Source organism: Delphinus delphis, chromosome 19 (assembly GCF_949987515.2).
Source record: "Delphinus delphis chromosome 19, mDelDel1.2, whole genome shotgun sequence".
NCBI classification, from domain to species: domain Eukaryota; kingdom Metazoa; phylum Chordata; class Mammalia; order Artiodactyla; family Delphinidae; genus Delphinus; species Delphinus delphis.
Window position 1 is genome coordinate 45,227,192 of NC_082701.1, and position 14,166 is coordinate 45,241,357.

At 40.3% G+C, this 14,166-nt stretch overlaps 1 protein-coding gene across 2 annotated transcripts in view; it reads right to left on the reverse strand.

The window, feature by feature from the left end:
* The window catches only part of BLMH (bleomycin hydrolase), a 41,720-nt gene that overhangs the window by 15,580 nt on the left and 11,974 nt on the right, over positions 1–14,166 (reverse strand). For both annotated transcript variants that reach the window (XM_059998674.1, XM_059998673.1), the window contains exons 7-11: positions 5,924–6,079; positions 4,881–5,039; positions 4,698–4,765; positions 2,788–2,905; positions 66–135 (exon numbers count right to left, since the gene is read on the reverse strand). In XM_059998674.1, coding sequence (XP_059854657.1) covers positions 66–135; positions 2,788–2,905; positions 4,698–4,765; positions 4,881–5,039; positions 5,924–6,079 — 571 coding nt within the window. The remainder of the gene's footprint in view (positions 1–65; positions 136–2,787; positions 2,906–4,697; positions 4,766–4,880; positions 5,040–5,923; positions 6,080–14,166) is intronic.

The window sequence follows — 14,166 nt, forward strand, 5'->3', positions numbered from 1 at the left end:
CATTAGGAGGCAGAGAGTAGAGCACACCTAGTCACTCTGAGTTAGTATTACCAGATTAAGCTTACCTTTGTGGCCATGGTCTTCACCCCACGAATTTTCCACTCTCCATTTCACGAAAGCACCCTCCTGATCATCCTGCAAAAGAGTGGATGACAGTGTGTAGTCTGAAACTAGATCCGTCCTGATGAGATGTCATGTAATTTTAGCTCTTATTCAGCCACTCAGAAGAAAGAGCCTTCTCTATACAGCAATGATATACATGACCAGGGCCGTATATCTTCCACTATAACCAAAGGGATACTCTAATAGAAGTGGAGTTTGAATCTCTTGGGGTGAAAATGCAATAAACCCAGCAAAGCGATAAATACTATTTTCTTCTTTACATTCTATTGTATACAGAAAATAAGCACACTAAAATGCCTCTTGGCCAAGAAAAACAAAATATTAAATTACTGAAAGCAGTGAACACCATCTGAAGCCAGAGACTCTTGCTTTTAATTAATCAGCATTCTTTGCAGAGGTATCCCACTGTATTTATTTTAGAAATGATTCTAAGACCTAGTCAAGAGTTTAAAAAAGAAAACAAACACATTCTCATCAATACAGCCTACTTTTCTTTCTTAGGGGAACCGAGTAATGACACTCTCCTATGTGTTCTTTTATTGATTCAGTTACACAAATATTGAATTTAATACAATAGAGGTTGAATGGCAAACCAAACACTATTTTCATAAAACAAAACCCAGGCAGTTCCGTTCTCCTTCTATCTTCATTAATAAAATAAGCTCAATTTTCATCTTCTTAAAGGGACAACGATACTCATCATGATAACCTTCATTTATAGTCTTTATTACAGTGACACAGAGAGGGATAAGAAGGCTGCACTTGGGAAAAGACTGTTCTCTCTCATGTTTACCCAGGGCATTAGCTGATGTCAAAACAACTTAAATCTTGGTAGCATGAGAAGAGAGCTGGCTCCTGAATTATCTCCTAATGATGTCATCTGTCAACTCCCACCTGCATAAAACTGCACGAGTCTCATCTACATGGGATTTGATTTTACTCCTGAGAGTTTTCTTGAATCTCAGCAATTTTCAGTCTCAGAAATAGCCAACAATCAAACCCACAAGTTTCAAACACCCTTATCTGGACTACCTACCCCTTAATCTTAGCCCCAGGTACCTTTAAAACCACATCAATAAACTATACATTCTGGGGCTACCTTATTAAATGTTTTGGTTTTCTACTCCCTGCATTATAGTCCATCTTTACTTTCCTTTTAAATATAACTGTTAGAATCTATATCACCTAAAGTCATTTATTATAGTAAGTTTCAAAATGTTTCTTCTTTCCTTTGCCAATGAATTCCTGCATGACCTAGATCAAGCCATGTCATCTACAAATATAGAATAATATCTGGACCTCCCTCAGAGGGATTCCAAGAAACCCCAAACAAGAAAGAATATCCCAGAATACTTACTAGCATTTACCTCTGCATTATCATTCAAATGCAGTGCAAACTAGTTATGCAGTGGTCAAAAACTCAAAGTAGAAGGAAGAGAAAAATCTCAATATAAAATTCCAGTTATGATAGTATCAATTCTGCTTTATAATATTTACAGGTAATGTAGCTCCGTTTCCCAGAGGGGAAAAAAAAAAGCATATTAATAAACCATGCCAATGAAAGAATGGAAGTTCCAGAGAAAATGACATGGAGTATGTACGATTTTTATTTCTGAAAAACAGGAATACTCTATAATAGAGATGGAAAATGATAAAACCCAAAACTCTCTTGGAAATTACAAGGTTTTTAGTTTGTTTTCCGTTTTAATAATCCTCTGAATAGTTTAAAAGTTTAACTTTAAGGAGCTTTAGTTATAAATCCACTGAATTTTACAATATAGGAGGTCCAAACATAAATATGAACAACTTAATAATATTTTATTCTAAGTATTTTAGTAGTATTTTATTCTAGTTTATTTACTATAGAATTTTATTTCATTATTTACAGTATTTTATGAGAAGTTCCTTCTAATATTTTGCTTCTAAGGTCAAGGTAGTTATTCTGTGACTTTCTTTCCAATTAGGCTAGGAAAAGAACACTTCTGCTTGCAGTGGTAAAGAACTAAAGTATTTTGAAGTCTTCTCTTCTTTATGATCCCTGAGCACAGGAGTAAATATCTATTCTACAGCCTAGAAATGGGAAGGCTTATTTGTGAAATAAAACTGCAGTTGTTGTTTCCAACACTGTGTCTTAGAAACAGTGATATTATTAGTCAGAGTATTTCATAGGAAATTCAACATACTTTTTACATCCAATTTCCTGAAGCTCTGCATAAATCCAGTAATGGGCATGGAGTCTACAAATTACTGTTATTGACATTTTACTGCAGAAGAATCTGAATGACAAATGAAAGGAAGGTGAGTCTGAACATAAGTCATCAAGATATGAACACTTTCAGGGTACATTTTAATTCCTTATTAAACTGAAGTTATCCTCTCCCAAGTTCCCTTGCTGACCTCTTTTCACACCAGGAATTTCCAAAGTTACAGAAAAGCAGTTACTTCCTTACTCCCTGCTGACACAAATTCTGCTCCTCATGGAAAGTTTCTATTTTTATTACTTCTGAGCATCCAGCCAAACCCCAAGTGAGGCAGGTACAATGTCTTGCTAACTTTTAACAGAAATCGTATACACTATGAAGAAGCTCTGCTGGAATAAACGGTCTGCAGGAGCATGTAGATCCATCTATGCAAACACTGGAGTGGGCACGCTGAGGGTCATACCTTTTCTGAGACAGCAGTGAAGGTCATGGCGTGGGTCATAAGTGACTCACCAAAAGTCAGCCTCTCAGCTTTATTCATGTTCTTCATGGAGACACCAAACACTAACTCATGGTCATAGCTGTAAAAGAGAACAATAGCACAGAATATACAGAGTACAATCATGGGGGATAATTGGCTTCTGGTTGTAAAAGATCATAGAAGAACCTGAAGGGGCTTTGCAGCTCCAGATATATCTGGGCTGTAGCTCTTTGCAGAACGTGGTACATGCAAAATTTAGTCTCTCAATGGGATTCCATTCTCTCTGTGTCACAAGAGTACTCAGAAAAATACAAAGTTATTAAACATAAATTCCCCAAATCAAAAAGCTGACAAGATAAGCCTGCATTGTCATTTTGGCAAGAAAACTTAAAAGTTTCTGAAGTAATTTCTTTCAAAAATGCTCTCTTTTGAGCCGGCAGAAGCACTCAGTTTCTGAATTCATTTAGACCACTGCTAACTGTGAAATTTAAATAGTGTCAAAATATTGGAGAATATTTTCAAAGTTTAAAAAACCTCATGAATTCTCTCTTTTAGCAGACTTCCTTTCTCCTGTTGTTAACTGTCAAGATATTTACTCAATTTCCTACAAGTAATAATTACTTACAAGTAACACTAAAGTGATATATTTTAACAGTCAAGGAAGTTGAATGATTCAGTTCACAAATCAATCTTCATTGTCATAAACAAACAGGAGGAATGCTTTAAAGTATGTATGCATATTAGTCCTAGTTGTCATAAAGACAAAATACATAAGGTATCAAAGCAATAGAAGTAGTTAAGAAGGCTCAAACAGCAAACAAGAGATCTGGAAAACCTTTAATTATAACCCCAAACGCACTAAGCAGATTTACACAGTAATCAGTTACTATTATTTTTATAACCTTTCATAATCCAATTTTTTTTTTCTTTTTTTTGGCTGCGTTGGGTTTTCATTGCTGTGTGCAGGCTTTCTCTAGTTGTGGCGAGCTGGGGCTACTCTTCATTGTGGTGCGTGGGCTTTTCATTGCAGTGGCCTCTCTTGTTGCGGAGCATGGGCTCTAGGCACGCGGGATTCAGCAGTTGTGGCGCACGGGCTTAGTTGCTCTGTGGCATGTGGGATCTTCCCGGACCAGGGATCGAACCTGTGTCCCTGGCATTAGCAGGTGGATTCTTAACCACTGTGCCACTAGGGAAGTCCCAGTAATCCAACTTTTAAGTTGCCTTTTTTAAAAAAAATATTTATTTATTTGGCCGCACCAGGTCTTAGTTGCGGCACACAGGATCTTCATTGCCTCGTGCAGGATCTTTAGTTGCAGCATGTGGGATCTTTTAGTTGCATCATGTGACCTCTTAGCTGCAGCATGTGGGATATAGTTCCCTGACCAGGGATTGAACCCAGGCCCCCTGCATTGGGAGCGTGGAGGCCACGGGACCACCCATGGAAGTCCCTTAAGTTGTCTTTTAAAAAGTAATTATTGTACAAAAATAAAGACAAAAAGTATGTGGTATCTTTGATAAATACTTGGTATCAAATACTTGGCATCACATTGATTGTATCTTTTACAATATTACTTTGAGTGTTACATTATTTTTTTTTTATATCAAAACAAATTTTTTTTTAAGTGTCTTTCTCATGTAGGATGACTTTTTAGGAACATCCAACAATGTCAACTCAGATATGAAGTACGATCTTGACTTCCCAGGTTAGAGCATATAAATATGTGGAGTTTCTGCTATGAATCCTCAAACTCTACAAAATAGAAAGAAACAGACCCACCCTCAGGCCAACCTTAATCTTTGAGTGAACCTGAGCTGAGTCACTTCGTACCAAGAATGCACTCCAACAGTCACAACCCACAACTGATTTTGCATTTTAAATTTCTTGCACTCACACATTCATGTCACTGAGGCCCAACTTGCCACTGAAGTGTTTTCCAACATCACAGCCAAACCATACAGCCTAGAAATAGAGGAAAGAAGAAGAAAGAAGTCAACATAAGTTCTTCCTATTACACCAAAAAAGTTGGAAGGAAAGGTTTTAACTCCTATGCAGAAGACAAAGAAACAATACCAACCTCTCCATCTTTGATGGAGGCAGCAACCATCTTTTTCAATAAGTCAATGGGCTGGTTGTTATATAGAGTTTTCCTCCCTCCAACCATGTTGCTTAAGTAGTCCACCGTGTAAAGTTTGCTGTACTTGTGGTGGGGCCGAGGGTCATTCACTAAACAAATCTATTGAGATCAAGAACATGTTGATTAGAACATAAAACCAGGAGTGTCAAGCAAGATACAGACCTCTCCTTTAAGTTCATATATTTGTTATCAAGCTTAGCGCCTCTGCCTACAAGAACAAGCATTACACATTGTTAAATGAGAAACAAAAGGTGGCAAGGTCATGTGAGAGAGGTCCCTGTATATTCTAATTAGTATAAGGGACATATTTGGGAGTTGCAACAACCTGTTTCTCCTACTGGCAGGAATCACCCCAAAACTAATTCTGCAGAATTGTGTGCACTGAGTAAGGCAAGATGGCAATTCACGAGTCCATCACTACAAGACCTCTGCTCTCAAGTTACCAGAAAGGCTCAACATCTGGCAGTACCACAACTGAGTTGGGACTCCAATCATAAAACAACGCCATGTGCTTTTAAGACGGTCAAGATGCCAATGAAGAAGGGGCTCTAGTCATCTTGCTAGGCAGGTGGAGAAGCCCTGAAGTGAGCGGGAAAAACGAGGATGGGACACTGCTCCCTTCTGCAAGAGAGTCCCGAGAGGGGCCCACAGTAGAGTGATGCTCTGAACCCATGGTAAGAAACACCCAGTATACTTTTATTGTCTTCGCACCTGAGAATGACTCAGGGCCCAAATCAGGGGAGCATATGGGAATTAAACTGACTGCTGGCCCATAGTTAGAAAAATCTCTGAAGAGGAGCACTGGGGATCCTAATATGACCAACTGAATTGGTACATAAAATACCTCAGAGGAAGGAGGAAAAATTGTGTTTAGTGTCTAGTTTGATGACCATGCATGGGAACCCAGGAATCGTGTATTCTTTCTTGTAGTCAACAGGCATTTGAAAGTAAACAGCCAGTGGCTGCCAGTGCCAGTCTCCAACCTTATCTTCCATATTGAAGAGTGGCTTGACATGTTCCTTGTAAAACTTCAAGGGTGTTATGGGGCCAATCTTCTGATAGTTTTTATCTTTGTCTCGATACTCCCAGGTAAACGTCTCTGGTGGATTACCCAAACAGATGCACACCACTCTGAATATCTGGAAAAAAGGAGGACAGATGAGCGATGGCTAGGGAGAAGCAGTATTTTTTACCTCTTCATTTTCTTCTAGCTTCGGAAACACAAGAAATCAGTGGCTAAGTTCAAGCCAGAAATTTCACAGGAAATCTAATATTGCTCCAAAAATTGGAAGGTTGATGTCCAGGATTTGATATCAGCTATTTAAGAGTTCTTAAATAAACACTGTGAACAATACAATTCTGAAAGGTTAATATTTAGTGCTTAGTATTTGCGCTGCAAGTTAAACTTCCTTAGCAAAGAAATCACTCACTACTGATACACAACAAGACCTGGGTTGCTGCTCTGCTGATTATATTTCTTATTTTTTTTAATTTTTTTTTTTCCGGTACACGGGCCTCTCACTGTTGTGGCCTCTCCCGTTACGGAGCACAGGCTCCGACGTGCAGGTTCAGTGGCCATGGCTCACGGGCCCAGCCGCTCCGCGGCATGTGGGATCTTCCCGGACCGGGGCACACTACAAGATTCACTCATGGTGCTGTGGGTATCACTAATTTGTCTTTACTGCTGTGTAAATATATTATAATTTACTCACTTGTGTTGGTGGACATGTGAGTTGTTTTCAGTGTAGGGTTATCTATAAAGCAGCTAAGAATATTTTTATCCAAACGGTTTTCCAGGGGCTTGAAGGAATTTACATACTCTCCAGCAAAGGAAGGGAGTTCCAGTGGTTCTAACAATACATTCTTGCCGAGCCTGGCACTGTATTTTTAATTTTAGCCATTTTGGTGGGTGAGTAATGGTATCCCCAATGTGGCTTTAGCTTGCATTTCTCTGATGAACACGGCTGGATTTTAAAGGCTCTCTGTAACTTCACCCAACCTTATTTCCCATCACGGAGCCTGCTCACCCGTCAGGCCTGTCTATGTCTCTCCTTACTGTCCACTCAATGCACTCAGCTCGCTGTCACCTTCATAACTTTACTGTCTCTTCTGTTCCTCAAAACCCAATCCTACTCCCATGCTATAAAACTCAGTGCAGGGAATTCCCTGGCGGTTCAGTGGCTAAGACTCCACACTTTCACTGCCGAGGGCCCGAGTTCAATCCCTGGTCAGAGGACTAAGACCCCGCAAGCCATGTGGCACAGCCAAAAAACAAAAATTAAAAAAAAAAAAAAAAAAAAGCTCAGTGCAGGATGACCCTTTTCCAGAAAGTTTTCACTAATTAAATTTTTATGTCAGAAGTATTCAGAGAAGGGAGAAATTAGTGTGAGCTAGAAAAATTAACATTTGATTCCATAGTGTCATTTGTGTTTCTCTACTGTCTCCCCTGCTAGACTTAATCTACCAGGGGACAGAAACTAGACCTTAGACGTATCCCAACAAACACTAGAAGAACCACATTAAAAACAGTTTTCTTAAATTAAAAGTTCTTCTCCAGTGACTGGTGTAAAACTTAAATTTAGGAGTTCAAACTGGGCAGACCCTAAAAGCAGAACAAAAGGGAAGGCTTAGAGAATAAAACAAAGCTATAGCCTGTAAGAAATAAACCTTTCCTTCCCCTCCTCTCCTTGGACCCCAACTCTGGAGAACTCTGCTGTCCTTAACCTGATAGACCCCACCCTCTTCCCTCACTTTACCCTCCACTCCCTTCAGAAATGTTGGCTCCTGCCTCTGCTCTAGAAAGAATCACCAGAGAATGATCTATGACGGCCTGATTTCTTAACACGCCCAACCCCACCACTTTCAGCCAGAAAGACCACTTAAGGAGCTTAGTTTTTGACACTCCTTAGCTGTACATTAGTAGTTGTTTTGAGTAGCCAGGACTTCTCCCAACTGACCTTTAGGTAAATTCATTAGATACCCCAGTCCCTATCGGGCTTTAGGGAACACACGTCCAAGATCCCCCAATTCTGAATCGGCATCCATATGTTATCATCAGCCACTGAAATTGTATTTATCTCTCTTCATCATCTCCAGTGCATTCATTCTAGGCCTCAAAAAGCCTTGGGACAGACTGGAACCTGATACCAAGACTCAAACTTATTCTCTGAACCAAAGCTAGAAAACTAGATGTAGGCCTGCCTATGACATTAGGCCTATAATTAAGGATAAAAAGACTCTTAATTCATGTGTTATTTTGGAAGACAGAGCCTGACTCTACCATCTTAACAGAAACAGATTAGCCTACAGATGAAGTTATGTTTGCCTTTCATTTTATGTTTTGTTTCCCAAGAGAGAATCTTCCTTTACTAGGATTTACTTTGTGTTTTATAAGCCTGAACAGCTGCTCCTTAAACCACCTCTTTTTTTTTTTTTTTTTTTTTTGCGGTACGCGGGCCTCTCACCGCTGTGGCCTCTCCCGTTGTGGAGCACAGGCTCCGGACGCACAGGCTCAGCAGCCATGGCTCACGGGCCCAGCCACTCCGCAGCATGTGGGATCTTCCCGGACTGGGGCACGAACCCGTGTCCCCTGCATCGGCAGGCGGACTCTCAACCACTGCGCCACCAGGGAAGCCCCACCTCTCTTCTAATGTTGTATCATTCTCAGGTTGGTTTCTAGTACAGAAAAGCAGCAGCAGGGTATCACATTAGCAACTGTAATTGAGCTAATCTAGCCATGGACTAATGAGCTCTGTCTGGGATTCATAAGGACCAGAGAGTCGTTTTGTATTTGCTCAGCACCAAGGCCACAAATGGCACCTTTCATCATGAGGACACTGGTAACTAAAGACAATGACAGTGAAAGTATATAATCAGAACATGTTTAAATAAAGAAGGTTTTATAGACTTAAATGATGTGTATTTTTAACTAGTAATCATTGTCACATGTGTATGAACATTTTATATGGAGTCATCTCGATTAATTCTCAGTCACCCAAGGGTGGTTTATTCAGTTCAGTTAGGCTCTGGCCAAAAAAAGGAGGCTAGGGCTAGGCCTAATGAAGATTTAAGACAACTAAGTGAATTTCTGTTTACTTTTAAACACATTCTAAATATAAATGAGTGTTTTACACTATAATTTACATATACCTCATTATGCATTTGACTCCCTATCTAAAGTAAAAAGTGTTAAATCATTCCTTCCTTCTCCCCAAAAATGCATTGAAGGAAACCTGCATTTTAGTTATCTAAATGAATTCTACGATTAATCTTTTTGGAATACAAATACTTATGCCCTACTGCATATGATTTATAAATCTGAAGTTTTATCAAAGGTACACATAAGGCATGAATGAGGATAAGGGTGACATCTCTTTCTCTTGGATTTTAGTAAAACTGTAATTTGAGACATGTTGCTTTGTTTACCATGACTATAATTATCCAAAGCCATTCAGATTCAAGTCAGTTTATAACACTTTGGAAGGAATATTTGGCTCCAAGTCAACTAACAATAGTTAAACAAGCTCTAATTTTTAAAAACTCTCCAAAGTATAGTCTCCAGGGCCCCTGCTGATACTACATTTCTTGATAAGAGACTCTGCTGTTCTGAAATAATATTCCCGGTTCCCAAAGTACAAAGCTGGCAGTGAGCTTTGGATATCTGAGTCTGCTCTCTGGTGGGCAACTTGGGAGTGTCACCTGTTTCTCACAAGATGCACTTGGTATTCAGGACAAAAAAAGATACTGGACGCTGAACACAAGTCATTATGCAGAACTGAATACTGGTAAATAATAAAACCAGGAAAGGGAATGGAAAAAAGAAAAAGGACACAGAAAGCATGAAATACAGGACATAGGGAAAGAATGTGTAACCCCAATTTAAAGACAAATGATGTGGGATGGAGTCAATTCCTATACCCATGGCTAAACTGGAGACAGACATCAAGTGAGAGGAGGAAGGCAGGATGCAATAGTTGAGAGTCAGTCATGAATACTTAGAAGGGTGAGAGTTGAAAGCCAGCTACAGGCAGACGCAGAATGGAGGAAACTGTAATAATTAGAAATGTTAGAATGGGAAGGTAGTGCAATGGTAACAACCAAGCTACCTGAAATGGAGCAGAATTGGTAAAGCTAAAAGATTTCAGTGCTTGGAATGATTACTGCAGAAGTGACAGAATATTAGAATCTTCATTTGTATTTACAATACTGTATTGCCTAGTAAAGTCTAAAGCACTGTAGAAATATTACTTACTTCTATTGTTATAAAAACACAAAGCTACAGTGCCATTAAGAAATCACCTACTCTGACTTTTTAGTTTCACTGATGCAGAAATTAGGCTCATAGGTAAAATGACCTATTGATCACAGAGTAGAATGACTGCAAGGACACAAAAGTGGTCAAAGAATATAGCTGAACTTTGAAGAAAGTTCAGTGCTAATGGTAAATGAACCAGTTACAAGACGGAAGGAGTAGAGACCTTAGTGACTGCTGATAATGCAGAGAAAGGAGAGAGAAGACAGCTCTCTACTGCTTTCTGGTGGGGAATGAAAGAAAGGCAAGGATCTGTTTTAAAAACAAAAATCTTACCTGTGCCTGCAAAAGCAGGCAGAGAAGAGAAGGAGATACTTTCTGGAGGCACCAAATATATTTTCAGGCAGGGAAAGACATAAAAAGGTACACTTAAGGGGTATGTGCCCTTCTGTGATGTTAAGGAAAATGAGGTCATACAGATGATAACTAAGAGTCAAATGATCATCTTGAGACTCCTTCTAGAGTGGTGGCTGAATCAAAGAAATAGTTAGAAATTCAGACTCTCTAGTCCCACCCAGACCTACTGAATCAATCTGCACTTTAACAAGATCCTCAGGGGATTCAACTGTACATTAAAGTTCGAAAGCACTACTTTAGAGCACATTTATTCTTTCCCTCCTCCAAAACCCTGCTTCTTCAATTACTGCTTCTCTCATTCGCATCTGCTATCCCTTACCACACACAGGTTTCCTCATCACTGCCAAAAAGCCCTCTCTCCTATCTGTAAGCCCTCCCACTTCAGACACCATACATCACTCCAATTCTTCCCTCTTCCTTGTCCTCCACATCAGCAAGTCCTGACAGTTTCACTTCCAAGATACACCCCCAAATGTATTCATTTCTCTTAATCCTCACTCTCATCAATCTGGTCAGAACCACTAGGATATCTCATCTATACAACCACAAGAGCCTCCTAACTGGTCTCCCTACCTCCTCTCCCACTGTTTTACCATCCATTCTCAAAACAGCCAGAGTGTCATATTTTTAAAACAAAAATTAAACCATGTCACTCCTCAGCTTAAATTCCCCGGTGCCTAGCTCACTTAGAATAAAATGCAATATCCTTACCATGGCTCACAGGTGCTATATTAGCCGGTTCTCATTTCCTCTGAAATCTATTCCAGCCATTCCCACTCTCTTTCCAAGCTCGAATCACACTGCCTTCTTTCTGTTCCTCAAAAATACCAAGCTTCCTCCTGTCTTAGGGCTTTTGCACCCACTGTCTCCTCAGCCTGCTATGCTCTATGTCCAGATCTCTGAATGGATGGATTCTTCCTGCTATTCATATCTCAGCACATATTTGACCTCAGAAAGGCCTTTTTAGTTTTTTGGCTGTGCCACGTCTTGCAGGATCTTAGTTCCCTGACCAGAGATTGAACCCCGGGGCCACAGCTGTAAAAGCCAAGCCCTAACACTGGACTGCCAGGGAGCCTTTCTTAACCACCCTATCAATCACCACATTCTATGTTCTTCAGAGTACATATCACATCAGATTGTTTATTTACTTGTGTATCGTCTGTCTCCCTCCACTAGTATGTAAAATCCATGTGAGCAGGGACCAGGTCTGTTTCAGTCATCACTGCCCCCACAGTGCTTAGAACATGCTTAATATTTAGTAGGTACTCAATGAATACTTATGGAATGAATGCGTATCAACTTCTCTCCTCCGCACTGCCGAGCTTCTTGAAACTCCCTGCCTCTCCGTGCCGTGGTCTGACTCCTCTCCACCTAGCTCCTTCCCTTCTCCATTCCACACACCCCTACTCAGGAATCAGCAGCCTTTCCTCAGTCCTCAGAGTCTCTGGCCTGTCTGCAGCATCTGACACTGATGACCAGCACCTACATCACACAGTTCTGGCACTCACTTTTATAGAAATAGAAGTTTTATGGAAACGGATTATTTTCCAGAATTCTTTACTCAGACCTATTCTATCCTTCCATTCTCCCTCAGGAATTTCAAAAATTCGCAAGGCTTCAGCCAACTGTACTAGCATCACTATCACTTTTCTAGATCATTTTCTTTCCTGAACTTTGGAATTATTTCCATATGCTTGAAACCCATTTCCAACTGGACAGTGCCTTGGGACTAGGCACTCTGAAGTCAGTATTTCTCCTCTTCACGGTGGCCTCTGAAAAGAGCTTCTCTTACTGACGTGTGCGACCCACAGCAGCATTCTCCCAGTTGCCAGGCTTAAAACCTTAAAGTCATTTGTAATGATGAACGCTTGGCAGATACGTTGCCAAGTGCTACGGATTTTTCCTCTGAGATGTCTCACATTTCTCTCACTTCCATTTCTATCTTCACTATCCTCGTTCAGGCCAAATTAGTACCACCTGGACTGCTGCAGCTTCTAACTGGTCTTCCTACCTCTCTTCCTTCCAGTTTCACCTATTTAACTAACAATCGCCTGAAGTGCAGCTTTACTTCAAAAGGGAAATGCAATTTGTGAATATAATCTATTTCCTTTAAGAACCTCAAGGGAAAGGTTAGTCCCCTATTCAGTGTCAGAAATGTCCTCTACGACTATCAAAATAATAATTCCTTTCCTCTTCCAGAATCCAAAAGAGAAGACCATATTAGAAAATGTGACTTCTTAGCAGCAGTGGCTCTTAAGCCAGAATCACCTGAGAAGCTTTTTTTTTTTTTTTTTTTTTTTTTTGCGGTACACGGGCCTTTCACTGTTGTAGCCTCTCCCGTTGCGGAGCACAGGCTCCGGACGCGCAGGCTCAGCGGCCATGGCTCACGGGCCCAGCTGCTCCGTGGCATGTGGGACCTTCCCAGACCGGGGCACGAACCCGTGTCCCCTGCATCGGCAGGTAGACTCTCAACCACTGCGCCACCAGGGAAGCCCACCTGAGAAGCTTTTAATGGTACAGATGCCACAATTCGACAAATGCCAAAACAAAATTCACCAGGAAAACAATAAGAGAACAATGAGATGGGGCTAACTCTACAAACACTAAAACACTGTAAATAGCTTCAGTAACTAAAATACAGAGTTACTGGCAGATGAATAAACACACTAAACGAACAGAATTGCATGCCTGGAGACTTTAGAAATGATAGATGGCATCTCAAATTAAGGGGTAGGGAGAGGATGGACTATTTGAAAAGATGTGGGTCAACTGGGTAGCCTTGAGAGGAAAAAAGTTAGATCCATACCTCATACCCTATGCCAGGATAAATTCTAAATGGATCAGAGATTCAAACACAAAAATCAAACCTATAAGTACTAGAAGAAAAATTCTTTTTTGAGAAAAGCTTTTCTAATTAAAAACCATAAAAAATTTCAAATTTGACTATATATAAGTAAAAAATTCTGCATAGGGCTTTCCTGGTGGCACAGTGGTTGAGAATCTGCCTACTAATGCAGGGGACATGGGTTCGAGCCCTGGTCTGGGAGGATCCCACATGCCGTGGAGCAACTAGGCCCGTGAGCCACAACTACTGAGCCTGCATGTCTGGAGCCCGTGCTTCACAACAAGAGAGGCCGCGATAGTGAGAGGCCCGTGCACCGCGATGAAGAGTGGGCCCTGCTTGCCACAACTAGAGAAAGCCCTCGCACAGAAACGAAGACCCAACACAGCAAAAATAAATAATAAACTTAATTAATAAACTCCTACCCTCAACATCTTCTTAAAAAAAAAAAATTCTGCATAGCAAAAAAAAAGCATATCACAGAGAAGCAACAAACTAAGAAAAAAATTTTGCATCTCATATCACAATGGGCTAATTTCTGTAACATTTAAGGAATACCTAGAAATTGATAAAAGACCAAGAAAAAAAACAAGGATAAGAATACATAGTTCACAGAACAGATGCTTAGCCCCACTCAAAGTAAGAAAATATAAATTAAAATTACAATGAGACAGTTTATCTATCAGACTGTTTACCTGTCAACTGTGTACCTTATC